This window comes from Delphinus delphis, chromosome 19 (assembly GCF_949987515.2).
Source record: "Delphinus delphis chromosome 19, mDelDel1.2, whole genome shotgun sequence".
Lineage (NCBI taxonomy): Eukaryota > Metazoa > Chordata > Mammalia > Artiodactyla > Delphinidae > Delphinus > Delphinus delphis.
Genome location: NC_082701.1, coordinates 17779257 through 17806873, shown reverse-complemented (window position 1 = coordinate 17806873; position 27617 = coordinate 17779257). Strand labels below are relative to the sequence as shown.

Below are 27617 nucleotides of genomic sequence, written 5' to 3'. Positions count from 1 at the left end.
GAAAGTTAGTAACCGCTCGGCGAGCACCTGCCGCCGAGGCCCGACCCCAACCTGGGTGGGTGCTGCCACCTGCCGGCCGGAGGGGAGACCGCCCGGCCGGGCGCGGGGCCGGGGCTCCCGGGGTCCTGGCTCCTGCTGTCTCCAAGGGGCTCCCGAGCGACCTAGACATGAAGCGACGCCCCAGGGGAAGTAGGATTCTTGTAAGGCCGTCTTGGGCCACCAAGCCTGGGAAAGGGAGGCCGTGGGGAGGGAGGCAAGAGGAGGTGAGTGGGAGCTGTAGGAGGACCTGGGCAAGGGGAGGACCGGATGGCATTTTCTCCACACCTTAACAGGCTGGCCATCCTCTGACATTCTGACATCCAACTCAGTAGACTAGGCCAGGGAGGAAAATAACTCTGGAACTCTATAGTTTGCAAAGGGCTTTCGCTGTTCTCTGACATAAGCATCATGAAGTCAAGAGGTCACGTAAGTAGGAGACAAAGCCCGGTGGGCCAGAGCGATGCCAGGTCTGCTGCCCCTTCCAGGCAGGCCCAGGGACACAGCAGGCAGAGCTCTGAAGCCTGGCTCTGACACGAATAAGATCATCCCTCTGGGCCTGGAATCAGAATAATCCATGCTATGTTACCTCCGGGTGTCACACATCCAGCAGCTGGCATGCCACGCCTTCAGGAAGCACCGTCTTCTCAGTGACCAGGGTAACAGGGCACTGGGAGGAGTCCGTACCTGTCCTCCCTTACCCGCTCTTGCCAGGTCTCAAACCGGAGAAGCGGCTGCCCTCTGCCATTCTCATCCTGCCCTGGCCCTCACCCCACAGCCTGACACCACCTTACCACCCCTTGGCCCCTCACGGGTTTGCAGTGAGTTAATGAGCTGCTCTGAAGTATGAGCAGCTCTGGGAAAGGGGGCACTGAGTATGGCCACCACAGCAATCGCATTTGTCACACTCATTTCTGGTCTTAATAGGCTGCTGGCCACAGGATCAACACATCAGCAGATCTGCCGGCTCTGGCAAGGGGAAGCTGATGTCTACATTGGTCTAATTGGGTTGGGGAAAGAAGATGGAGTATGTGGGTGTGAGGCTGCCCCAGCACCTCCACCCACCTCCCACACAGGTACATCTGGACCTGGCTGGAATCCTCCTGGGACCCCAGAAGAAGTCAGAAGGCAACTGTACCTTCTGGGCCCAGGGAAGTGAGGAGCACAGGTCTTAGTGTGGGAGGAGGCCAAGTCTAACCCCAATGGTACCAGCCAAGTCTGGGAACCTCGGTCAGTCGGTGATGCTGGGGGAACAACGGCAGCACAGGGCATTTCAGATCAACACACTTTATTCAGCACCAATGGCGAGTCAGGCTCTGCACCAGGAACACGGATGAATAAGACACAGTTCCTGCCCTCAAAGGGCTTACAGTCTAGTAGGAGAGACTAACCAGTTTTTGGCTGATTATTATACTGTGGATTCAGGTAAAATGTGGGGCAGGGGGTAACCCAGAGCACCTAACCCAGCCTGGGGCTTCAGATGGTGCCTGAGCTGGAAGGTTGCCAGTTGTAGGGAAAAAAAAAAAGGTTTTCCAGATTGGGGAGCAGCAAGGTGAAGGCAAAGAGGCCAGAAACAGCCTGGTGCACCGCGTGCAGCCTAGCAAGAGCTCAGGGAGGTAGAGTGGTAGGAGGCGGGGAGCAGGGTGCGGAGAGTGCTAGGGAAATGCCACGGTGGGACAGTGGGTCATCCCAGAAGAGGCCTGGCCTCTGCCTCACTACAGCATCACGACAAGGGGATTGTTACTGCCTCCTGGCCAAGGGCTTCAATCTACAGGGGAATCCTGCTTGAAGGCAGCCCTTGGTCTAAACTGATTTCCCATGGTCCACACAGGGGGTTTTGGCCGTGACGGGGCACGTGCTAGGAAAGGGTTCAAGCCCAGGGACCCTCCCAGCTTTAAACACTGGTGACGTTCACTGAAGGTGCTCCTCACCCCCGCCCACAAGAAAGTTACAAGAGTCTACCACTGTTGCTTCCACAGCCCGTGATGGTCACTGTTCCAGAGGGAGGGGCACTGGGGGAGGTGGGAAGGAGCATCTGCTGACAGAGGGCTGCTTCTCTGCCTTGGACAGGATGTGCTCCGAGGAAGGGTCGGCCCAGTGCAGGGCTCCAGCCCAGATCCAGAGTGTGTGTGCTGAGGGGTTGGGAGGAAACCGGATGCATTCATTACCTGGTTTCAGCCTCTGAGGAGATGGAGACCCAGGAATTCCTGCCTTGCAGGGTCCCGCTAGGGGGAAGGCAGGAGGTAGTGGGTGAGCAGGTAGAGGAGACTGGCGATACCGGCCAGCCCCGTGAGGACCCCGAGCCGCAGTGGCAGGTACTCCAGGGAGCGCTCCAGCTCGGCGTGCAGGAGGACCACCTGGCGTTTGGTGACGCTCCACTCGCCCGAGTTGTCTAGAACGTGGCGGGCCATGCGGGCCTTGTCCTTCAGGGGCAGCTGGGCCTTGATCCGGGCCTCTGCGTCGTCGCGGTTCAGGTTGTTCCGCTGCATCAGCCGGGCCAGCTGCGTGTCTCGGTCACTAGGGACCGGGCAGAAGGGCTGCTCAGACATCGCAGGTCCTGGCCTCCCTCCCAATGGTGCGTGACAGGGGTGGACAGCCCTGGAAGCTCCTGGGCTCCCCCACCACACCCCACTCTTTGTGAGCACCCTGGTAGCACTGTGGGCTACCTGAGCCCCTTAGTGTAAATGTGGAGGGAAAGGGGCAGCTGCTGTTTCCTGCCACCAGGCCCGAGACTCCCCAGTTCTAAGATGGGAGGATTTGATCACCTGGAATCAGCTACATCCTGCATCCCTGGATGGATAAGCTTTACTGAAAGACCTGTGTCTGCAAGCTGAACACTCCCTTCAGCTCCCCTGGGGGCCTGGCCCTGCGGCCTCAAAAACAGCTTCCCGGTCCACCACAAAGAGCCCTCTCCTTGTCTCCCCACACCTAGTCCCGCACATTCAGAGCAAAAGGACTGGGCTGAGACGGTGGCCACTGGGCTTGATGCCACCGATGAAGTGGGATGCACAGAGCCCAAGAGGAGCAAGGACTTGAGAACTGGATCCCCTCGGTCCTTGGGACAGGACTGAGCACTGCACAGTAAGCCAGGCAACGCCCAGTCTCCCAACGCCACAAAGGATGCCTCTCGCGCGCTCTGATGTTACCACCTGGGTCCTTCCTCGGCAAACTCCCTGTCCTGCTTTTGGCTACACAGGAACTGCCCAGCTGTCCTCTGGAATGGGGTCATCTCTGTGAATGCCTAAGCCCTCAATAGGAACAAGGCGGGAAAGGGCTGCAGCAGCTGTTTTCTGCCATCTGGGGTCTCTCTGCTTTGCCACTAGGCCTGAATTTTCCTGGTTATAAGATGGGAGGATTTGATGACTACAGTTTAGTCCCCTCCTACTTGTGGCCTAGACCCAAGGGCCTCCTGGGATGTGAAGGCAGACTTTCCAAGGACAGACATAACTGAACACTAGCCAATCCTAACGCCATTCAAAACTGAACGTGGCAGGAAGTCATTTCTGGCTGACTGATCAGGGAAGACCCTGTAGAAGGATGGCATTTGCACTAGCCTTGGAAAGTAGGTAGGACTTCTGATTTCCTTTGTTAGGAGGACAGCATACTGTCAAGGTCATGGGGCCAATCCCTGCCTGGCTAAGAACAAGGACTATAGCCAACCCTAGTCAGGGACACTGCAGATCTGTGGCTGGGAAAGTCTGGGTGAGAGAATGGAGATGGCCTGGGGCCACCAGTGAGCGCACACCCTTCAGACGGTGAGGCCGTGACCGGGGGCCTCCTGGGGTGTGAAGGCAGAACTCTCTGACAGCCCTTCCTGGAGCTCAGGGATAGTCCCAGAAGGTTAAAAGACTGACGTTGTTTGTGGTAAGGGAACTTTTGCCCAAACATTTATCCCACAATTGGCAAGCTCCTTGAAAAAGTGAATAATCACATTTTGGTATAATCACACTTTGGTAAACGCCCATATTATTTCAAATGCCAATTAAAGGAGTCCATGAGGGGGTCCTTATTTTTGTAAAGCGTGGATCCCTTTTATGAAAAGCAAATAATCACTCATTCATCTCTTGGGCATCTCTCAAGAGCCATACAACCACATGTGGTAAAAGTGGGGCATGTATGGTACCCGAGACCCTGGGAAAGGCTGCTCTGGCTGGTGAGTGGGGCTGGAGGATCTCCTGGGGAGCAGGCAGAATCTACAAAGCTGCAATTATGTGCCAGGAGCCACAGCTATCTCTGCTCTTAGCAAAAGGAAAGCATAGGATGAGGAAGGTGGCAGGGAAAGCGTGGAGTCACCTGGTGACTGCAGACGCAACCAGCCCCTGTCTTGTTTACTCACCTACACTCTAATAAGACTTTTTTTTTTGAATCCCTTGGTACAAAGTTTCAATTGTATTAAAATTCCAAGGCAAAGAGAACTCTGTCCTCCTGGAGTTGGCTTGGCCTCAGTTGACAGTACTTCACAAACGGAGAACAAAGAACCCAGAGAGGCTGCAGGATTACAGGGCGAGACACGGGCCAGTGGGGGAGCGAAGAGGATGCCTGAGTCCCTGCACCAGGCTCAGCAGATTCAGGCTGCCTTTAAATGCCAACCCACAGCAGGGCACTGGGGCAGAGGGCAGGGTGATGCTTAGGGCACTGAGCGCTCCAGGCCCCGCCTCCAGTATGCTCGGAGACTCCCCCACCATTAGTCTGTTGAGAGCAACCCTGTGCCCAAAGTACCTGCAGAGCCAAGTGTCCACCTCTGTGTCTGCTGTACTTATGGGTGGCATCCAGGAAGTTTCTGGAAGGCAGACACACCCTGAAGCCTCATCTGCACTCTCACTCCGCTGGGACTACGACTCATTTTCTCTGACAGCTTGATCCTCCTCTGTTTGCCAAACCTGGATTCTGGTTTGCTTCATGTCCTGGGGGACATGAATAAAGCTCCTTCCTTAGCTGGGTTCTGACAACTCCTTCTCGGCAACTTTCTGTTCATAGATTTTGCCGATGGGTGACCCTGGACAAATTCTGTAACTCCCTGCCTTGAGTTTTCTATAACTCAGAAATATCGACTCCTGTCCTGACTACCTTACGTTGAGAGGTAAACTGAGGGAAGTAATAAATGTTTGCAAAGTTGAGAAGTGCTGCAGGAGGGAAAAGGGAACCAATGAATAAGAACACGGTCGCCCAGGGGAGGGCCCGGCATCTGGGCTGAAGTGCCTCCAATAGCCAGCAGGGGGAGCCCTTCCCAAGCACTAGAGAGACCTGGGGGCCATCACTCCCCCACATCTACTCCCAGGCACATCTGGGTCAGGCACAGAGGTCAGTTTCTATAGGCTCTGGGCCCTGCTCCCCAAAACCTCTGGGCCTCCTGGCCACCCTGTGGGGAAAGGGCGAAATGCAGGGGGCCATTTTGCAGGTACACGCCTTCCCCCAGGGGTCCTCCCTTCCAGCCTCGGCCAGGCCAGGCCGTGCCACACACTCACCAGTATACCACCACCGTGTGCTTCATGTACTTGAGCAGCTTCTTGGTCTCAAACAGCAGGGGGATATCCAGAATCACGTAGCGGTATCCTGGGGGGAGGCCAGGAAACCCACAAGTTCAATTCTGCAAGCACACACAGGACTATGTGCTCAGTGTGGGAACAGCGTCCAAGCCACCGCCCCCTACCATCAGGAGCTGCCCGGCAGAGGGGGAGACCTTCCGAGGAGAGGCATAACCTGAATGCTAGCCAGTTCCAATGCCATTCAGAACACAAAGCTGCAGAAAGTCATTTTGGGGTGGATGATCCAAGAAGACCTTACAGAAGGGATGGCATCTGTATTGGCCTTGAAGAGCGGGTAGGACTTCTGATACTTGAAAACGAGCAGGTGGAGGTGAGGGTTCCAGGAAGGGGAAGAGCTCTGGCGGAAGTGGAGGCCTCGAGCAGAGTGAGGCGGAGCTGACAAGGTGGTCGGGGCAGTCACAAAGGGCTGGGTTCACTTGATCTTCAACCCAAAGAGTTGTTATTTCTGAACAGGGAGGTGACACAGCCAGAGCTGTAGGAGACTGGAGAGAGTTTCCAGGAATAAGTGGGCCTATTCTGCCCTACTTCACCCACTTTTCCTCAAAAAAAGAGAAAAAAAAAATGATAGGTTCTCCACCAGGAGCCAGGTCCTGCACGGCGCTCTCTGCCGACTCTCCACGAGAAACTCCTATGGGGTGGTGGCCGCAGCAGCCCCAGAGGGAAAGCAGCTGCTTCTCGGCGTCAGAGGCCGCCCCCAGCCAAGGATTACAGGTACGACTCTGGGGGGTGGGAGTGGTTATGACTCATACTACAGAAGTAACTCCCGTGGGGTAAAAGGCACCGACTAGCCCTCCCACTGCAAGCCAAGGCCGGCCAAGTGGGTGCAACCTCACCCACTGTGCGCGGGCATGTCCCTGGGTTACTCGCCCAGGAACACCTGGGGCTCCCAGTTCTCTTAGGCATGTGACCGCTGTGTAAGTGTAGAAGAGCTGGCAGGGATCCAGGAGCAGTGAGAAGCGTGTGTGTGTGTGTGTGTGTGTGTGTGTGTGTGTGTGTGTGTGTGTCTGTCTGTCATGAGATGGGCTCAGATGACACGCCTTGGTTTGTCGCCACCACTGTCTCCCTTTGGGCCCCTTACCAAACCTCACCTGTGTGAATGAGTGAACAGATGGCCCGCTTCACAGGAAGACGGTAAGGATTACATGAGCAAATGCCTGTAAACCCCTCAGCAGCCCCTCACCCAGACCCTCACTCACTGCTCCACAGATGATGGCTGGCTGTTATTACTACAGCTCCCTGGAGGAAGGAGGCTGGCAGTGCTGGCTCCCCAACTCCTGTCCAGCCCAGAACAGGGGCCGAGACCAGGTCCTCACTGGGCCTCTTACCTCCCTTTTCTGCTCCACTCCCGTCCCTTCCTCGGCCCTTTCTCCTCGGCCCCTCTCGGGAGCTCGCGGACAGCTCTATGCTTCGCTGGCAAAGGGCTATTCAGCTGTCACATCCCTCCTGCTTGATAAGCTCTGCAAACCACCCTGACTCTATTAAGACATCCGTCTGCCTACGCGGAGACCTCCCAACAGCTGGTGATCTTATCTGACGTTTGATTATACCAACTCTGACAGTTGTATTTGTTATACTCATCAGGGGAAAACTGGGACTGTGGAAGCCACAGCTGTCGTCCCCATTTTTCACCTTATCGAGCTGAAAAGAGCTTTCTAGCTTTTATTTAAGTGGTGGTGGCTGGGGAGAGGGGAAGTTGGGTGGATGACACAGCGGGAGAACTTTGGAGCGGGTGACATTATCCGATGCTTAATTTCAGAAGGGGAGAGCCACTGCTGCCTCAAAGCCGTGCAGATAGATGTACTCGCGCCTGGCCTGGGAGCGAACGCGAAAGGGCAGGAATGAAAGGCAGAAGGCCTCGCTCCTGGCGGGGGTGGGCAGTGACGGGAGGGGTCTTGGCACAGATACAAGAGGCAGGACAAAGGTAGCAAGAGTCCTGAGACTGCCCTTGAGGGAGGAGGGAGGAGGCCTGCGGCAAGGTACTGAGATGGGGAGCAAAAGCTGGTCCAGCAGGGAGGATGCTGGGAGCCAGCTCCTGCCTGGCCAGAGCTGGGGGGCGGGGAAGGGAGGGTCAACATCAAGGATGTCTGTCAAGTCATCCCTTTCCTTCTGGAGGGAGGTACTGGCCAGAGGGGACAGGAGTGGGGAGAGGGTCCCCACTCTGTACATGAGAACTTGACGCATGGGAGAATTTGGCCATGATCACAGTGCAAAAGCCCGAAGAAAAGCAAGACGCCTCCCCCATACCCTCCAGGAAGCAAAGCCTCAGCCTCGTGACTGATGGGAGACAATCAGCCAGGCCTTCAACCCGGAGCCTGGGCTGGAGGCTCCAGGGCCCAGCGGCTGACAGGCCGCTCTGTAGGGGCCCTGGGCCAGCCTCTCGCCTGATCCTAAACCATTGCTCTCAGCTCTCCCCCTTCTCCTGGGGACTGACCCCATCCTGGACAGTAAAGATCAGGTCACCCCTGCCCAACGCCATCCTGAAGAACCATGCTTGGACTGTAGCGTACGGCTTGGGAAAGGCTGCCACAGACCCCTGCTTTTCAAACACTCTCCCCTTCCTTCAGTCCTGCCGCATCACTTGGCCGTCCCTGAGCACGCCAGGCTAGCTCTCTCCACTGAGGCCCAGCCCCCAAGGATCATCCTCCACTTAGAACCCACCCCCGCCGGCCCTGGCCATCCCGGAGCCTCCCCACCTTACACTCTGCAAACTTACTTTCCCAGGTGGCTCAACCAGCACCAAACCTGACTGACTACGGTTTACACTGTCGTGGTGTTTGACAGTCACAGCGTAGACTTTTAGTCTCCCTAAGAACTTGCCTGGGTTGGCATTATCAGCCTTACTATGCAGAGGAGGAAACAGGCGCGGGTGTGTGTGTGTGTGTGTGTGCACTCAACAGTCACACCGCTGGAAACCGTGAGGGCCAGGACTTAAACTCAGGTCTTATGACTCCATTATTCGCCAGCTACTATGACTCCCACCCTATTAGAAAAATCAGCTTCCTGGGGTTCATGGCTCAAAAGCCTCAAGTGTCTCTTCTCATTAAACTGTCAGCCCCCTTAAGAGCTGAGGGACATCACTTCTCTCTGGGGCTGGTACAGGGCTGCACGGAGGATGCCGATGAGCAGAGTGAACTCAACAGCCTGGATGATAACCAGCTCCTCCCCCTGCTCCCACCCCCACCCCCGCCAACCTTTCTGCAGAGGAGAAGGGCCTGGGCCCCACCCCGTCCCAGGCCCCGGGTCTTACCCCGGAGGAAGAACTTGAAGGTCTCCTTCATCATTTCCTTGCAGATCTCAGGGTGGGTGATGGAGTTGAGCAGGTGCCGCCGGTCGGGCTGGTTAAAGATCAGGTCCCCCAGGACCTTTCGATCGATGTCGCCATTCTCCAGCAAGACCTCAGTGCCGAAGGCCTCCACGATGCGCCGGTGGGCGGGGTACCCTGGCTGGACGACTGTGGCATGAAGAGGAGCCTGGGTCACTCGCTGGAGCCTCCAGCCCAGCCAGGGGACTCTGAGTGACCAGAGGCAAAATGATGGCGGAACCCAGGGGTTCCTCTTTCAGTTGCAGCAAAAACAAGATGATGGGAGGGAAAGCAGAGAGGAGAGCAGAGTGCACAGAATCCCTGGTGTTGGTCATAGGGTGAGGGGAGCTGGAGGGAAGAGTGGGGGTGGGGCAGTAAGGGGCAGGAGACCAGGGCTGATGGGAAGGCCCCCCCCCTCCTCTGAGGGCTTGAAGAGCCTTATAAAAAGGTGAGGCCTCATGGAAGGAAGGGAGCCCAGGGCATCTGCTGTGTACAACCCGCCCCCCCAACTCACCATGCCGGGCGATGACGTCCACATCAATCACCGCACAACCCAGCTGCTGGAACACCTGGATCACCGAGCTCTTGCCTGAGGCAATGCCCCCTGTCAGGCCCACCAGGAACATCTTCCTAGGAAAGAGGGAGGTCACCGGAGGCCAAGCTCCCCGGTTGCGATGGTCCCGCACAGGAAAGCTGGAAGGACCTGCCTGTGGCACAGAGCAGGCCTGGTCAGTGTGGAGCCAAATGGCTGGGGGACAGCAAGGCAAAGGCGGGGGAGGGAGACACAGCTGGCCAGGCAGAGCCTCCCCTGTGCTCGGGAGGCTCAGGGTCCACCCGAGACAGAAAACTCTTTCAGGAGAGGCCTCCGGTGTTCTTTTAAAGACACTCATGAAGAAGGCAAACTAACACTATAAATTTAGCAATCAAAACGCTGAGCAGGCAGAGCAAGGTCGGGTGCTATTAAGCAAAGAGAGCTTTCTGGAGGCTGCCGTACCCCACTGCGGGCAAGCTCCCATAGGAAAGGGACACCTGTCCCTCTGGGGTGAACCCAAGGGGCTCTCCAGATGGCCCCAGCCTCCGCTTTCTAGTCTGGGACACTGAGGCTCATGGGGAGGAAATGGCCTGCCTGCCACACCCTAGCACCGGCACCAGGAGGCCTGGTGACTGGTGTACACTGAGAGTAATAATCCCTCCTTCTCATCTAGGAAGCAGCCCAGGTGGGGAGCTCAGTGAGAGGCAGTGGCTGAGTGGCCACTAAGCCTGAGGTTTACAGAAGTGTGGATCATGCCAAGAAGGAACGAGGGAAGGAAAACAGGCTTGGTGGGGAGGTAGCCTTCAGCCTGGCGTGGTGATCTGTGGTTCTCAGACTGAGCAGTTGCAATACAGCACAGAGGCTAGGAGCACACACCCTTCAAATCCAGTTGCTCCACTTGCATGCTGTGCAACCCGGGGAAAGTCACTTGCCTCTCTCAACCTCAGTTTTTTTCATCCATAAAATGGGGGTAAAATGCAGATGACAGAACCTGCCTCCTAAGGCTGTTGCGCAGACTGACTGAGAAAACACATCTACAGCCCTTGGTGCACTGCCACTGATGTGGTAAATGCCCTGGAAAGGAGGTGAGGGTGCTGGTGCAGGACGGATGCTGTGGTCAGTCATACTGCAAGGCATGGAAAGAAAAAAAAGACTTTCATGAGGTCAGGTCCCCATTCCTGCAGCCTCAGACGATCTCACAGTAGATTTTAAGCCGTGTTGCATTTTCAGTAAACATGGTTACCATGTCCTGGACTCTGTTCCCAAACTGGGAGAAATTAAATCAAAGGCCAGGTCTCTCCCATCCTTCCTTCAGCATCAAAGGAAGGATGTCCAGGACCCTGAAACCTGTCCTAGGACTTTTTTTTTTTTTTTGGTTAAACAGCAGATTTACTGTCCTAATTACAGTTTGCTTGAGCTTATACTGAAATGAGTCTGCTTCCCCTGAGGACACACTAAACGACAGGGGGAGGCAGCCGCTCGGGTGTGGGCTGAGTGGATGGGTGGCTTGGGGCAGTGGGGGACCAACCTAGATGTTTAAATCTGCCCGCGCTCATTCTCACCCAGGGAAGCCAGGGAGGAGAGAGGAAAATATCCACCAGAATCATCATCCACATGGAGAGATCTAACTAAATTATTAAACCGTTTACAAGGCATTTCTCTACAATCTCTCTGAGACTGGAGTTGCCCCCAGGTAGGTCTCCCTCCAGCTTACAAAAGAGGAATTAAGGATAGGGTTCACTTGCGGGGGGAAAAAAAAATTCATCCACTCAGCTGAAGCTTTTAAAAATTTTTTTAATTAAAAAATTAAAAAAATTTTTTTTTGGCTGGGCTGCACGACTTGTGGGATCTTAGTTCCCTGACCAGGGATTGAACCTAGGCCCTCAGCAGTGAGATCGTGGAGTCTTATCCACTGGACCACCAGGGAATTCCTTATTTATTTATTTTTGGTGAAGCTTTGAAATGGGATATTCAGCACCAGCGTTTTAAATCCAAACTCTGTCCTATTGTCCCTAAAGCACTGGGTCCTCTTCTGCGGAAGACCCATCTTGAAAACAGGCCGCAGCTGAGGGAACGGGCAAGGGCTGGTTCTCCACAAGGCCCTGACCCCTCATCGATGAAAGCAAGCCACTGTCACCTGGTCACCCAGGTTTGCCGAGTTGGGTAAGGGGGCCTGTAAGACCATGTGGCCGAACAGACCTCACCTCCTTCCTGTACACAGGACCAGGATCCGCCTCGAGACCTACTGAGTCAGATCTTGGTGTTGGCGGGTGGAGGTACCCAGGCAGTTCTGCTGTGCAACAGGGCTTGGGATGGGCTCTTTGTTTACGATGGTAAAGACTGAGGACCAGAGAAGAAGGGACTTGCCCAGGACCACAACTAAAAGCAGAGCCTGGATGGAATTCAGGGCTCCTAACTCCAAGTCTAGACCCCTGCCTTAATGTACCCCGGGAATGGAAACTTAATTTACATTTAGATTAAGACAAAATAAGGATGGCGCATCCGTCTGTAGGCAAATCAATTTGGGGCCAAAGAAAAATTATTTCTTGATGATCACACTGGTGTTTTCCCTCTGCAGAATAGGGGGCCGGATCTTACGGACAACCACCAGGGCACAGAGATAAATTCCAGGCTCAATTCTGCCCCAGCCTCCTTGGGTAACCCAGTGAAGAGCTTCCCTTCTCGGGGCCTTGGATGACCATCTGTAGAAACAGACTAACAGCTGCTTGGCCTCTGCCAGGAAGGCCGAGGGGATGGAGGAGCACATGCCCAGGGAAGCTGTGGGCCCCTGGCTTAAAGGGGCTGGACAAATAACAGCTGTTCCCATTTGACAAGCCCCTCCATCGCTCACTCCTTCATGAACCGCTGAACGAGTTCCTCTGGGCTTTGCAGCAACCAAAGGAAAACACAGGTCTTGCCCCACAGGAAAATTCTGAGAGACAGACAGTAACAAATGGAACCAACCAATAACAGAGCACTGACAGGTGAGCGAGAGCGATCACGTGGTACTCACCCTGGGCCTGGGGAGGGTGGGGGATGGGTCTGCCCAAGAGCTGCACTGACCGAGAGCCCACTGTCCCCTTAAGGCTCAGCAGGGAGGTAACGAAGGTTTAGGTTCCCAGCTGCCTCAAAGTCAGGCACCCAGATCCACGCAGACCTGTCCCGTAGCTCCTCTGCAGGCACCTACCAGAAGAGTGACCACCTTTGATATCCTCTTCTTGATCTGGCTCAAAAATCATCGAAAAGCTCACGATATGTGTGGCGGTGCTGAGTGGGAGAGGGCATCCAGAGTGACGGGGGTCATTGTTTTAAACGAGGGACCAAAGCAGTCACTCTGAGTGAGGACCTGAAAGCAGCGAGGAAGCAGGCCACCTCTCCTGGTGCAGCCTCGTCCACCCCCCAAACCCAAATCAGGCCTCTGACATCTCTCACCACTTCATTTCCTCTCCTTCCCTTGTGCCCACTGTGCTTTGTACTTTTGTGTGACTACGTGTTAGATAAAATAAGCTCCACAAGGTCACAAGCTGTGTCCAGTTTGGACCCTTTTGTCTCTAGCATCTAGCCCGGTGTCTAGTGACTGTCAGTCGCTCACCAGGTGAGTGATATTGGTCACGGTTATTTAAGCTTTCTTTGACTTAGTTTCTTCACCTGTAAAATGGAGCTGAGGACACCTACTCTGGGTTGCCATGCAAAGTAAATGTGTTCATACATGCAAAGCACTTAGAACAGTACTTAGCACACAAGGACCCTCAACCAATGTTCCCTTCTTGTTCTGACAGTGTTTGATAACTATGCGTAGAATGAATGACTGAATGACTCCAGAAGCAGGAAAGGGAATGGGAAATACTTGGGGGTCACATTCTCCCCTCAGTGGCAAAGGAGAGGCTCCCAGCCTGCTCCTCTTTCCATAAGAACATGCTGCTCACTGCCAGTAAATCCCTCCAGGAGAAAAGTGCAAACAAACAAAACACCCAATGGGTTCAAGCAGAATAAGGAACTGAGGGACTTCCCTGGTGCTCCAGTGATTAAGAATCTGCCTTCCAGTGCAGGGGATGTGGGTTCGATCCCTGGTCAGGGAACTAAGATCCCACATGGCACGCCACAACTAGAGAGAAGCCTGCGTGCTGCAACTAAGACCCGATGCAGCCAAAAATAAATAAATAAGTAAATAATGTGGGTTTTTTAACAAAAAAGAATAAGGAACTGATATGTGAATGGACACACTTTCTTTCCTCCCTCGGGAGAGCTCGGGACTTGGGTTGGAGGCGAGTTCTCTTGTTTTGCATCTCCCAGTCAACAGCCCCACACCGGCCTGCCCAGCCAGGGCCCGCTCCCTCATGAACTTCCAGCCTCTTTCCTCCTCCTTCTGCAGCCTCTCAGGATTTCACCCTGGGCATGTCTGACCAGCCACACGCTTCTCCTCTGAATTGCTTTCCAAAGGGGATGTATCCACGTTGCTCCAATGATCAATATAATCATTCATGAAAACGAGTTGTTCCCTGCCTTGGGACCCAATTATTTTCTTGTGGAAGCAGTGGTTGCAAAAATATATTGTTTTCCAATTAACTGATAAGTGCTATTTTTATCTACAGTTTCCTGGCTCCTGATCTTTCATTATTGGTGAGAGGTTGCTGTTCAAACCTGGGTCCAAGTTCTCTTCTCTTTGTCTGCTGGGCCTATTAAGTCACCACCTCCTTCTCCAGGCTGCCAATGACCTGGAGGGAGGCCCCAGAGCAGGTGCTGGCGGTCAGCCTCCCTCTCCCTCGGCCCTCACCAACACCAAGGGGAGGGAGGGAGGGAGGGAGGGAGGGAGCAGGTCTTTCTTCTAGAGCCCTCTCCAGGCACACACCATCACTCCAGGGAGCTTTCATGGGTGGACAGGGAGGTCGTTTGGACGGGACTACAACACTGGTGTTGATGCAGAAAAAAGGATCACGGGGAATGCCAAATCTCAGGGTCTGTGAACGCAGCCACGTGGCCTAGGGCAATTTACTTCAGAGCTGTGGGCTTCTATTTCCTTGCATATAAAACGGGATTAATAATGACTACTCACAGGGGTTTCGTCAGGACTGAATGAGGTACCATATGCCCCCATCACCTCATCTTCCCCAACTCAACGTGTGACACGTCGGTGACTGCTGTCTACTCCCTTTCCCTGAAGGGCACCTCCGTCCTTTCAGCTGCTCAGGCCAAAACCCTCGGCACCCTCCTGGCTTCTCTCTCACAATCTTCATCCAACTCACCCCGCGCCCCCTGCCAGCTCTACCTTCCAGCTTCACCACCTAGACAGACACGCCCGCCGCCCCCCCCACAGCCCCGCCAACCCCGCCGACCGTCTTGCTCCTGGATTACTGCAGCAGCCTCCCAGTGATCTGCTGCCACCTTTGCTCCCCGACAGTCTGTTCGTCATAACAGCAGCTAGTGTGGTTGGATAGTGTCATCCCTCTGCCAAAACCCTCCAAGGTCCCCGTCTCACTTCAAGCCCAGTCCTTAGAGTCCCGTAGGGGCCTCCTGACAGACACAGCTCCATCCTCTCCAGGCACCCACCACTCCCCCGCTTGAATGAGACCCTCCAGCCACCCTGAGTGCCTTGCTGCTCCTTGACCGTGCTGAGCACTCCCACCTCGGGCCTGTGGACACGCTGTTCCCTCCACACACAAGGTCCTTTCCCCCAAGGGTCTCACGGCTCACCCCCTTCTCCGGTCAGTTGTCACCCTATCAGAGACTGCCGTGAATATGTAAAATAGCACCGTTTCCCTCGTGTTTCACTTTTCTTCACTGCACTTATCACCCCTCAAATATTATGTCTATGTGATTATTTATTGTAATCTTCCTCTCTCCCTAGAATCTGAGCACTATTGAATTCAAGGTGCTTAAAACAGGGCCCGATGAGCAGCAGGGCCTCAGACAATATCGGCTGAATACTGTACATAAAGCTCACAGCAAAATGTCCAGCTCATGGGTCAGCAGGAACTCAACAGTAACTATTTTAAAATAAGAACATATCTGTTCCAGAAAACGTACTGTGACAATCACAAAACCTCTTCCACATCACTTCCCACCCCCACATTCCTGGGCTGAGATATCTTGGGCTCACAAATGAGGAAACCGAGGCAAGGAGTGCCTAGGAAGCCGAGTGTCCCAGCAGGCAGGGACTGGAGTGTAAGAGCTGCCATCCACCGTCTGAGCTGCTCCCTGTGTGCCTGGACGTCGTGGATCCCATCTGATCAGCACAACGACCCAAAGAAGTCAGTTCTTACTTATTCCCATTCTAAAGGTGAGGAAATGGAAGGTAAAAGAAGTTAGGTATTTGCCCACCGTAGTTCCAAGTGGTCTTCGTACTGGAGGAGGCACGAAGATTTTCCAAGGGACACAAAAACATGGTTTAAGAGGAATAAATTTCAACTCAGTTTGCCAAGTGTCTCCCTATGAGAACAGATCAGACTTGGAACATGCTGCGGGCTATCTTTTCCCAGGTTCCCAGAAAGGTGTAACTACCCACCCATGCCAAATTTTACTAAGGTGCATTGTTCCACGGTGCAAAATACCCCTGGCACCCCAAAGGGGTAATTCAAAATATAAGTATTCATGCCAAGAATGTGATTGTTTATAGTGACCACGTAACAAATTCTCCTGCTGAGTCCGGTGCTTTCTAAACCTTTGCCTTCAGTAAAGTTAAAGGAGGACCTAAAAGAACTGTCAGCTGACAAGTCATTAGTAATTGACATCACAGTGATTTTTTGGCCCATAACTCAAAAGATGTTCAAAGAGTTGAGTATTACTGCCACAACGAAATGTCTTCAACTCCTCTGTATTTATTTACAAGAACCAACTTTTTCAATGCTTACGGGCATGAAAGAAAAAAAAGCTCTGCTCTTTCTAGCAAATATACATGGATACGTATATGAATTTTTTAAAAAGTTCCATTTGGCTTATTAAGAGAAGCATTTTAAATAAAACTTATGTTTAACAATGATCAAAACTAGTTGTTGTGGTCAATTGGGTATTTTACAATTTTTGAACTCAATCCAAAAGAAAATGTTTAATATTATGACAATACAATTTTCAAAAGTGTTTTAATTTTTGTACGTATTTTTGTTGCAGAGAAGTAGGACAGCAAACCAAAGACTTCGAGCATAAAATTGATTTTACTAGAAAAAAATTCTGTGGAGGAAATATAGTGGAAATACGAGTTCAAGGAGGAAAAAGGAACAATGTAAAATTTCAACCGTTAAATAAAAACTGGTGGAATTCCCTGGTGGTGCAGTGGTTAAGAATCTGCCTGACAATGCAAGGGACACAGGTTCAAGCCCTGGCCCAGGAAGATCCCACATGCCGCGGAGCAACTAAGCCCCGTGCGCCACAACTACTGAGCCTGCTCTCTAGAGCCTGTGAGCCACAACTACTGAGCCCACGTGCCACAACTACTGAAGCCTGCGCGCCTAGAGCCCGTGCTCCGCAACAAGAGAAGCCATGACAATGAGAAACCCACGCACCGCAACGAAGAGTAGCCCCGGCTCACGACAACTAGAGAAAGCCCGCGCACAGCAACAAAGACCTAACACAGCCAAAAATAAATAAATAAATAAATTAAAAAAAAAAAAAAGAATCCGCCTGCCCATGCTGGGTACACGGGTTCAAGCCCTGGTCCCTGGTCCGGGAAGATCCCACATGCCGCGGAGCAAGCTCGTGCGCCGCAACTACTGAGGCTGAGCTCTAGAGCCCATGAGCCACAACTAATGAAGTGCGCGCACCACGATGAGAAGCCCGCGCACTGCAATGAAGAGTAGCCCCCCCCTCTCGCCACAACTAGAGAAAGCCCCCCGTGCAGCAACGAAGAGCCAACGCAGCCAAAAGTAAGTAAATAAATAAATAAGTAAATTTATATATTAAAAAAACCCCTATATATTAAAAAAAACTGGTTCATGTATTCTTTTCAAAGAATGAGGGAAATCAAATCACTATGGTATTTAGATTCCACTGCAGATTTAAGTGCCTAATGTAACAGTTTTATTTTTTAAATGTCCATATTTACAATTAACCAAAAATCATATCCTTTGAAACTTTCAGAGAAAAATTTTTGAAATCTAAAAATGGGAGAGTGGGTAGTTTTCAAAACAAAGCTAAGCTCACTGCTACTGCTGGCCTGCCTTCAGCCCTAAAGGCACAGGTACTAAGTGAGGTTCTGAACCCTTTAACCAGATTACCCAGGAGGACACATTCAGACCTTGTTCGAAAGACAGAAGAGGATCTGGTGGGAATTTAGGGCTCGAAGGAAGAACCACCCCAACTGGCCTGTCCACTTTCCGTCATCAGCCAGATCTCTAGCATTTCATCGTGTCCCCAGGCCTGTCTGCATCCTGCCAAATCCATCTGCTTCATTTAGGCAAAATCTGCACAGCTGGCCCCCAAAGACACCATATGCAAAGGCTTCCATTTCCTCAACTTTAAAACTAGGACTTAACGTCAAAGTTCATTCGGGTGACAATTTCTGCATAACTGGGAGAGAAACATCTTTGAAAACTTCGTAAACAAACTCAGCTCCAGAAGCGCCAAAGCCTCCGTTTGCGAAGCTGGGAGGCGGAGAAAAGCAGGGGGTCAGGCTGCCCTCTTCATCAATGCATAAGTGGGAACTCCATGCCTCCAATTTTTCACATGAGCAGAGTCGGAAAGGTACCCAAGATCACACAACTATAAGTGGCAGACGCTGGATTCAAAAATCAAACTTGTATCTGACCACAAAGGTCTGAAGTGCAGTAGCTTTGGACTGAACCAGAGTCTGAATTCAATTTCCACCGCCTTCTAGCTGTAAACCTTTCTCGGTTTCCACAGCTGTAAAACAGGTAAAACATCACCTTACTTAGTAGGGCTGCTGTCAAGGCAATGAGCCATGGAGGCAAAATAGTATGTGCTCAATAAACTGTAACCAAGGCTTGAAAGAAAGGCGCGTACTCTACGCTACACCACGCAGCACGACTGGTGCGCCCAGAGCCCGGCACCGGGACACAATACCTCCGGGGTGGACCCAGCTCTCCGGGGTGGCCTGAGCGCCCAAGAGAGCAATGCAACCCCGGGAGCCGCCGCCGGGAGCCGCCGCCCGGCCCGCCCCTCCCCGGGCCCGGCAGCTCCCACTTGCCCGTGCGGCGCTCTACGTACCCGGGGCCTCTGACCCGACCTCGGAAGCCGCCTTTCGCCCAGTCCCACAGGCGTTCACTGGGTGGCTCCCGGAGGGCAGTCGAGGCCTCAGGAGCGCGCGCACACGGACCGGACGTCCGGCCAGCGGAAGGGGGCGGGACCGGGGAGGCGGGGCGGGACCGGGGAGGCGGGGCGGGACCGGGGAGGCGGGGCGGGACCGGGGAGAGGAGAATCGGGAAAACGCGCAGCCCTAGAGCGCTGGGCCGCTGGGGACCGCAGGGTTACTCCTCTCTCCGAACCAAAGCCTTTCCAAGCTGGGGGAGACAATCCGGAGAGTCCTAGCTTCGAATTCAGGACTGGCCATCACTAGCTGTGCAGCCTCTAAGCACATTGTACCTGCCAGGTCTTAAGAGCACTCTGTAGGCATTAATTATCTCATTGAATCCTCACAGTCCTTGAGGTAGACACCGTCATCCTCATTTTACACAAAAGGAAACTGACATTTAAAGGTTAATCCGTTTGCCGTCTCTTAAAATGTACGTTGGCCGCAGAGCTCATTATGTCCATACAAGCCTAGTAAGTCACTTTACCTCTCACTCTCTCTCCTCAATCAAAGTGCAAATAATCGCTACTGTGCTGCTTGTTGAAAGAATTGGAAATACATAAAAGCATCTAATGGTGCCTCACATATAGTAGGTGGTCCTTAATTAACTCCTACTCTACCTCCTTTCCCTCTCCCTTAACTGTACTTCTGCTTTCCGCTTCCTTTAAGGTAGGAATCTTGTCTATCTTCACCACTAGTATCCTCAGTGCCTAGAACAGTGCCCATCATAGTAGGGATCCAATACACTGAAGGATGAAGTAATCCAACATCTTTCTCTGATCCCTCCAGTCCCTGAAACCTTTCTCCTTGATATCAACAGCACTGGCTGACATCACCCAATAAATAGGATTGCATCTCATGATCAAAGGGACCATTTGGTCCAAACACCTGTCTAGATCATCTCTGCTACCTCTACTTGCACATGTCCAGAGTCAGCAAACTCACTGTCTTTCGAGACACCTTCATGCTATCTTTGAAGTCCAGTCCTGGCAGTTAGAAAGTTTTTCCTTAAGTAATATCTCTCCTAATTCTAATCCATAGGGTCATACTAAAACATTTCTAATTCCTATTCCATAGCGCCAGATCTAATGGCCCAGTTCCCTTCCTGGACCAAACAACTTTCAGATAACCTCGATTTGTGGTTCTCCACCTTTTCCCTACTCCTGACACATCAGAGGGGTACTCAGACTCCCATCAGTAACCATGGCTGGCCATGGCAGTGATAGGAATAGGAAGATGCCTGCCTCTCCCCCAAGGTATAAAGCTCTTCCTGGGGTACATTGTTAGGAAACCCCTGCAAGATGATCCTGTTTTTCCCGGATTCTGCCTTACAGTATTGTGAGCTACTGATGTACAAGTGGGGGCTCTGTTTTCTAAGTAAGCATCCTTGTGGTCCAATCTGCCAACAGCAGATGCCTCTCTGCTCTGGGATGATCCGGGAAGAAAGGCTGAAGGGCTGCTGCAGGGGCTTCAACCCAAGAACCTCCTCTGAACTGAAGCTCCACCTTTGCAGTTTTTTTTTTTTTTTGGCGGTACGTGGTCTCTCACTGTTGTGGCCTCTCCCGTTGCGGAGCACAGGCTCCAGACGCGCAGGCTCAGCAGCCATGGCTCAAGGGCCTAGCTGCTCCGCGGCATGTGGGATCTTCCCGGACTGGGGCACGAACCCACGTCCCCTGCATCGGCAGGCGGACTCTCAACCACTGTGCCACCAGGGGAGCCCCCAACTTCGCAGTTTTGAGGTGTTGCCATCAAGGGCTTTTTTGGCTCAAACACATATCCTCTGTTATTCGGGATGGCAATAATAAACTTTGAGCTGGCTCTGGCTGCTTACACAATCTCACTTCATCCTGACAATGACCTGCATCTCAGTCACCCCTGTGTCCTTAGCATCTAGCGTAGTGGCTGGACTACAGAGTTGCATCAAGTTGTGTTTGGTGAACAACCTTATGAGTCCAATAGAGATGACTCCTTTGACTCCTGGGTCTTTGACTAGCTTCTTAAAACTAAACTTACTTTCCATATGTTTATTTTAAATAAATATTAATATGCAATTAAATTTATACCATCCCTCACAAATATCATTAATATTTATCCTTTATTAAACAGCTTAAGAAAACTTTCCCAGCTGGGAGATAAAGTCCAAACTCTGAAGATAAGCCTGAAACTTAAGGCCTTCTGTAACCTGGCCCCTGATCACCTCTCCAGACATATGTCTCACCATATGTCTCACCATATGTTCCCCCCCTGGGAAAGGCAAAGGAGGAAGGCAATTTAGTTACTACACCAGACTTTGTGTTAAAACACCAGGTTCAAGTCCAAACTCATCCTAGGTAGCAGTGAAACTTTGGACAAATCATTGCACTTCTTGTTTTCTGACTGTAAAACAGGAATAAAACCAGCCCTGCTGGGGCTTCCCTGGTGGTGCAGCGGTTAAGAATCCACCTGCCAATGCAGGGGATGGGTTCGAGACCTGGTCCAGGAAGATCCCACATGCCATGGAGCACCTAAGCCCGTGCGCCAAAACTACTGAGTCTGCACTCTAGAGCCCTTTTGGTCACAACAGTCACATTGCCTGCCTACCTCCCAGAAAGGCTCTCCACTGAGCAAAAACTGCTCAGTTTGCAGTGAAATACAATGCAGAGTGTCTTACTTAAGCTTCGAATTGCAAGAATGGCAGGGGCCACAGACACCAGCACCATCATCCTCTACAATCACTCTTCATCAGTCATGTTTCATTAGCCTTTGTTTAACCTCTATGAATCTGTGGGAAAAGAAAATATAGGGCTGGGAATTAGAATAACAGAAGTGGGTTCTGACCCAAGGTCTGCAACTAGGTATCACTGTGATTTTTTTGTTTTTTGCAAGCACGATTTTCTTCAAGTTTCCTTCACAAAGTCGCATGAGGTATAATAGGTGAAACACTTAGAAAAGTTAAATCCATCTGACACATGTAAGGCTTTATTATTATCTCTGACCTCCTCCCTTTGCCTTCACTGCATATAAGGCATCGCAGCCGTCTTGGCCCTGGAGAGATGAGTGTGGGTAACAGCTCTCAGCCTGAGTGGGTGTCTTTGCCTCCCAAAGTTAAATATAAATGATTGGGGGCTATCTGCTGCTTTGGATCATATTTACTTCTGCTCTTGCCACTGATATAAAAACCAAAAGTTAACTATATTTAGCTGTTTTATTTGTTTTGTTTCCCTGAGTCAGATGGGAACTATTTCTTCCTACTCTATTCCTCTTCCCACGTTGAGAGTTTCCCAAAGGCAAAGATTATTTCCCTTTTTGGCCATTGGAGCTCTCTGATGATAAGAATTTGTCCTTCCCTCACCACCCACCATAACCCAACCTGAATGGGAAATCTCTAGGAATGCGACCCTTGTCTCTGGGCTTTGCTTCAAGAATCAGGTGCGATTATTCAGTCACAGGAGTGAGACCCAAGGGAGTGGACCACTCAGTCAAGGGTAAAAATAGCTTAAGATGTCAAAATTACCTTCTAATAACTGATTTCCTTGGGTAGATGTATCAGACAATGGGACTTTTGTGGTGGTGAAAATTCAGAGGGCCTAAGACAGATCCATATTTGTACACTGATTTTGCCACTTATTAGCTATGTGATTGTGCAATTTACCGACCAATCTGGGCCACATTTCTTGTCTGTGAATAACGGGAACAGTGCCCACATTCTAGGCTTGTTGACAGGATTAAATGAGATGTACTAAAAGCCTTACCACAGAGCCTGGCATGTAAGTGCTCATTAAGATTAATTGTGAAGGGTTGCTGCGGAGAATGAAAGGGACTGTGGGTGTGGAAGAGCTTCAGTATCTTCCGGCCAATTAAGCAGCAAGGCCTGACAGAGCAGTCAGATGTCCTTGCTGAGGATCACTGTTCCGCACATCACAATTCACCGCCTCTCAAGAGGCCTCGAGCTACCAACGACCAGGGGCTGCCCAGAGTCCCGAGTGAGGAAACGCGACCAGGAGCCAACCTGGCTTCTTGCAGTAAGGGCTCTTCAAGAAGGCCCTATGCATTTGGGCTCCCAGTGCGGCACTGCCGCGGGCTTCAAGGCCTCTTACTTACCCGGGAATGGTAACAGTCCTTAACGGCAGCCAATAACGGCTCACCTGCGGCCCAGACACTAGCAAGGGCGGGATGAGGTCAAACCTTGGATTTTGGAGCCCACGCCCCAAACCCTAGACCTGCATTGAACTACAATTCCCAGCATGCCACGCGGCCGCCCGGGTGGCAGAGCGTGGGCCTCGCCAACCTTGGGCCGTTCTTTCTTCCCGCGCGGCCGAACTCCCAGAACTTCCGGGTAGTGCTGTCTTCCCACCCACGACAGCCTCCCCTCTTGATTTCTGGGTATTGTAGTCCATCTTGTTCCGGTTTCCTGGGAATGACCTTCTCCTAGCTACGGATACCTTCGCCACAAAAACTACAAAACCCAGAGTGTCGCGCGAGTTCCCCTCGTCCAATAGGAACCCCCCATGTAGTGAGGCGCGGAGGCCGGCTCTCGCAACTCAAGATGGCGGACGAGAGTGATACAGCAGTGAAGCCGCCGGTACCTCCGCTGCCGCAGATGATGGAAGGGAACGGAAACGGCCATGAGCATTGCAGCGATTGCGAGAACGAGGAGGACAACAGCTACAACCGGGGGTAACAAGATCCTCGGAGTCCAATTCCTATCCAGTCCCCCACAACCTGGGTCTCTGGGGTGCGGGGAAGTCATCGGGAGCTTAGTGTATCCCCACCCCCAGCTTCTTATTGGCTGAGACATTGGAATCCTGCCTGGCGATTCGTTGCTGTCTTTGTCATTTATCAGGGGTGGGTGGTTAGTATATTAAGACCCAGAGACATTCAATACTTTTATTATATAAAAGTTCTTCTGTGTAATGTTCCACTCGTGTGGCTCAGGCGCGTCCGAGGAAAAGAGCATGTTGGACGATGGTCTTCAGTGGCACAACACAGGTCAATCTAACAGTGCAGTTCGAAAGGAACGTTTCTTATAAGGTGTGTGAACAACGTGATTAGCAGTAAACGAATAATAAAACGTTTCACTGCAGTTCACTTTCAATGAGGAAATTCATCAGGCTATACCAACCATAATTATGTTGTAAAATATCACTACTGGAGAATCCCAGGATATAAACTCACCTTATAAACCCTGCGTAATTACTGTATGATAATGTTTGGATGTATACCGTGTCTGTTGCTCCAAATAATCCATAAGTTTCCTGAACAGCACATAATTAGGTCTTCCAGTATCTTTGCTCTGTTAACTTTGCGAAGTAGCCTGGCGCTTCTAGAAATTGAGTGATGGTGCTTCCTTGGACAGTGTTTGGAAGTGGGTTTAATACTGCATCTCCTGTACTTGAGGGTCTTGCCTACTGGTAACTGTTCCTCGGGTAGAATAAATGCATCAGGCGTTTGAGTGTTGAGCTTTCAAATCAGTGTTCAGTCTTGCAAGCCACACCCTATCATTTCTCTTTCTCCATATTGTTAACAGTGGCTGGCGCTGACGCTTGCTCTCCCTGTCTATATTTACATATGTGTTTTCTAACGGAAAGTCATGAGAGGCTGTTTTGGATGTATAACTTTGGCTGAGTCTTTGGTAGTCTGATTTTCATAGCCATCCTGTCGTTTGCTGTATCGGTTGGTGGTAGTTCTGGAGGAAAAAGTAGAAGGTTGAGACCTTTGGATAAACTTTAAAGAGAAATTCTGCTACCTTAAGGCAGCGGGAGAACAAAGGATTATTTAAGTGGTTTATAAGTGGCTTGTGATGAAATCTTAGGTTAAAAGATCTAGCTTTATGTTCTTCAATCAGCTTTAAAAACCACAAGAAGAATGTAGGGGAAAAGGAAGCTTGTCAAATTTGGTTTTTATAGGACTGTGTTCTTTTGCACACAGATCTCATGTAATGAACGCCTTGTTTGGAAGTGTGAGATTCCTGAGAAAGGAAGAGCTGAGAAAGAGGAAGTAGGAACAGGAAGGAGGGAAAGTGCAGCCCTTCTGAGTAGAGATTCCAGTCACGTGAGAGTTCTTGAATTTGAAATTCGTTTCAGAAGTGAAAGTATGGCTTCATCTTTGCTGTGTGTGTAGTTGCTTTTAGTTTTCAATGCTAAACTGTCGCCTTAACCAGTGTCTGTAGCTCGTTAATTGGTTTATAGTCTATGAATCACTTTGCAAGACTGTTTGGCGGAAAGTTCTGTGTTTTATTTAAAGTACAACAAAGTGGTAACCTAAAAAAAAACCTTTGGAGGTGTGTTGTTGTTGTACATGGTTATGGTCTGGGTGAACAAATTCAGTTTTTTAGCAACCCGAATCTAGATATCTGTATAAATAAGTTTGGAGGTGGCAGGTGAAAAACAGAGGACCCAGCCTGGAGGACAGGGTCTAGTTCTGACACTTAGAATCTGGGATGGAGTCAACATTTTTCCATCAGTTGTCAGAGGAGACAGTTTTGGGAAGAAGCTGTGTGGTATGATGGGAAAAGCATAGACTTTGGAATCATTCAAACCTGAGTTCAAAGCCTGGTTCTGACACTTAATAGTCCTGTGACCTTGGGAAAGTTAGTTAGCCTCCAGTTGTAAAGATTAAATGACATAATATCTGAAGCAGCCTTCCCCTTTCCTTTTATTCTTCAAATCTTCCCTGTTCTCCTTCCCCCAGCTTGCCCCCCCCATCACATACTGTATTTTTTTTGTAGCTTTTATCATGACAGTAGTTAAATAACATTCATGTCCAGTCCATGTCTTACCTACTGTGAGGTCTCAGCACAGGGATCCTGTCTTTGAGATGCCTGGCAGTTAGTGGGTGTTAATGAGTGTTTGCTGGATGAATGAATGACAAATGTTGAAGTTCGTAGCCCAGTGTTAGTGGAGCTTCATTTCTCCTCACTGAGGGGAAGGAAGGATGTCATATTTTCTTACATGTACACTTCCTTTTCGCAAATAAGTCTCGTAAGCCTTACTACAGTTTTAGTGAAATAATCCACAGATATCAAGGATCCTTCAATTTTTCGTGGTAGTTTTCCACTGTTTTTTGGCTTCTTGAAATTTTTCTTGCCTTTACTTAATATTAGTTTAAATGTTTTCAAAAGTGATAAAAGAATTGAAGGGGAATATCTCCTTTTCATGCTAACAGTTCTAAAAGACAGTATGCAATAAAAGTTAATGATAGTTCAAACTAACCCTGGTTCTCTTGGGCCTTTCAGGATGGGCTCAGTGCTTTACACTAATGAAGTGAAATGCGTTCATGTACTGGAATAATAGGAAATACAGTTCTGCTAGTTCTTACATCCCTTCTTTGTGTAGAAGTTTAGTTCTTGATTTTTTTAGTCATGTGTTTCTTCCATAATTAAATATTTGGTGAGTATAAATTTTATGTATACGTATAAGCATACATGTGCACATGTGTGCACATATAGTATATAGGTGTGTGTGTATGTATCTGCCTGCAGTCTTTCTATCTGCTATTTTTTTTTTAAATCCACTCAACAGAGGAAAGAAAGAGGGGTAGCGTTCCACCCCTCCCCCCTCCCCAGTAACTTGCCTGGCATAAGTTACCGTGAGCAATTGAGTGGAGAGTCAGACTAAGATCATCTTTATGCTGTATCTCCCTGCAGGTGATGATTCACCTATGGGTTTAATTTGCTTGTTTGGTTTTTCCCCTTTTTAAAATTAAAAAAAAAAATTTTTTTTTATTGGAGTATAGTTGCTTTACAGTGTTGTGTTAGTTTCTGCTTCTTGTTTGTTTTTAGTGAGAAACTTATCGCTAAAGAATAAATCTTATCAGCTGGCAGTAGATTTTAATTGTGCGATAACAACCAAGTAAAGTTTATCTGGGTGTTTTGGAAAGGGAAAACTTTTAGACTATTTTGTTTGTAGGATTCGTTCCTAGAATTTATTCTGCAGTGTCATCGATAGCACTGAGATGCTGGGAAGCCATGGATCAAGAATGCTTTGATAAGGGATGTCTGTTTCCCATTCTGTTCTCTTACTCCATGGGGACAGGTTAATATGGGTTCTTAAAAGTTTTCTTCACTTCCTAATCATGAGATATTATCCTTTATGAAGAAACTTAAGAGAAAAGAAAGGTCTTTTTGAATGGAATTCCATAAAGCTCTCCTTACTTGCTTCTGTTTTATTCTTCAGATTCTCCAAGAGTGGCTCTTTCCACATTTATTTGACGGCTTATAGCTGTATCTGGCTCTTAGAAGAAGAAATCTTTTTAGTTCCTTTTTCTTAATTTCTCTCTTCAGCTTTTGGTTTTTCAAAACTAGATCAAAGCAGAAATGAAAAGAGAGACCTCATCACTGATATCAAATAAGTGTTCTAATTTTATTTCCCAATTAAGTGGCAATTAAAAAGAAACTAATCAAGAGCTGCTTCAGAGAGAAGGGACTGGAGAGCAGAAGAAATGAAAAGTAAATGAGAGCCTATTTCAGGGAGACTGCTGTTCATGGCAAACCAGTTTTGCTGATTTTTCACATTGTTTAATGTGCTCGCTCTAAAATTTCCCAGCTTTACTAAGTCTGCCATTAACCCTTTCCCCGCAGAGTCCATAAGTTTTGGGACCATAAATTTAGTAACTTTAGGAGGATGCTGCTTTAGCTCTTCCTTTTAACCTTTTATCTGAAATCTCTGCCCTGCAAGCCTCTCTTCCAGTTCCCCAAGGACGGCGCTCTTGTGATTGTTGCATTTAAGGCACACAAACACTATGTTCTCTCTTGAGAGCACAAAACAAAACGAAACTAATATTCTTCAACAGGGTCGGTACTTGCTTCAGAATTTTTTCTACTGCTGCTTTCTTCGAGAGGGAGCTAAGGAGGATTCACTGTTGTTAAGTGTTCAATAAATGTTCTCTGTTGCTAGCATTACTATGTGCTGGGCACTGTGCTAAGCCCTTTACATGGATTATCTCATGTAGACTTCCCTTATAAAGACTGATTTAGCTTTTGTAATG

General features: G+C 50.2%; 2 protein-coding genes across 8 annotated transcripts in view; one reads left to right on the top strand and one right to left on the bottom strand.

The window, feature by feature from the left end:
* Nucleotides 1–1307: 1307 nt before the first annotated feature.
* DCAKD (dephospho-CoA kinase domain containing) lies at nt 1308–21390 on the bottom strand. Of its 7 annotated transcripts, XM_059998771.1 has the most exons (7): nt 18572–18683; nt 15513–15686; nt 10407–10541; nt 9398–9586; nt 8830–9033; nt 5502–5589; nt 1308–2553 (listed from the first exon to the last, which is right to left on the bottom strand). In XM_059998771.1, exons 4-7 carry the CDS (start codon nt 9507–9509, stop codon nt 2262–2264), a joined length of 696 nt encoding a protein of 231 aa, XP_059854754.1. In that variant the 5' UTR covers nt 9510–9586; nt 10407–10541; nt 15513–15686; nt 18572–18683; the 3' UTR covers nt 1308–2261. The 7 variants fall into 7 exon arrangements, with proteins under 7 accessions (XP_059854754.1, XP_059854755.1, XP_059854756.1 ...); XM_059998772.1 differs by lacking the exon at nt 10407–10541 and having other exon boundaries at nt 9398–9513; XM_059998773.1 differs by lacking the exon at nt 10407–10541 and having other exon boundaries at nt 9398–9509.
* Nucleotides 21391–23165: 1775 nt separating this feature from the next.
* The window catches only part of NMT1 (N-myristoyltransferase 1), a 33786-nt gene continuing 29334 nt past the window's right edge, over nt 23166–27617 (top strand). The window contains exon 1 of the mRNA XM_059997967.1: nt 23166–23309. Coding sequence (XP_059853950.1) covers nt 23179–23309 — 131 coding nt within the window. The 5' untranslated portion in view covers nt 23166–23178. The remainder of the gene's footprint in view (nt 23310–27617) is intronic.

Excerpts from the sequence above, each read along its gene's own strand:
- DCAKD (XM_059998777.1), bottom strand. The coding sequence starts at position 9,509 with ATGTTCCTGGTGGGCCTGACAGGGGGCATTGCCTCAGGCAAGAGCTCG. Across the intron at positions 9,034-9,397 it reads GGACGTCATCGCCCGGCATG|TCGTCCAGCCAGGGTACCCC; the intron begins GTGAGTTGGGGG and ends TTCATGCCACAG. Across the intron at positions 5,590-8,829 it reads CTTCAAGTTCTTCCTCCGGG|GATACCGCTACGTGATTCTG; the intron begins GTAAGACCCGGG and ends GCCTCCCCCCAG.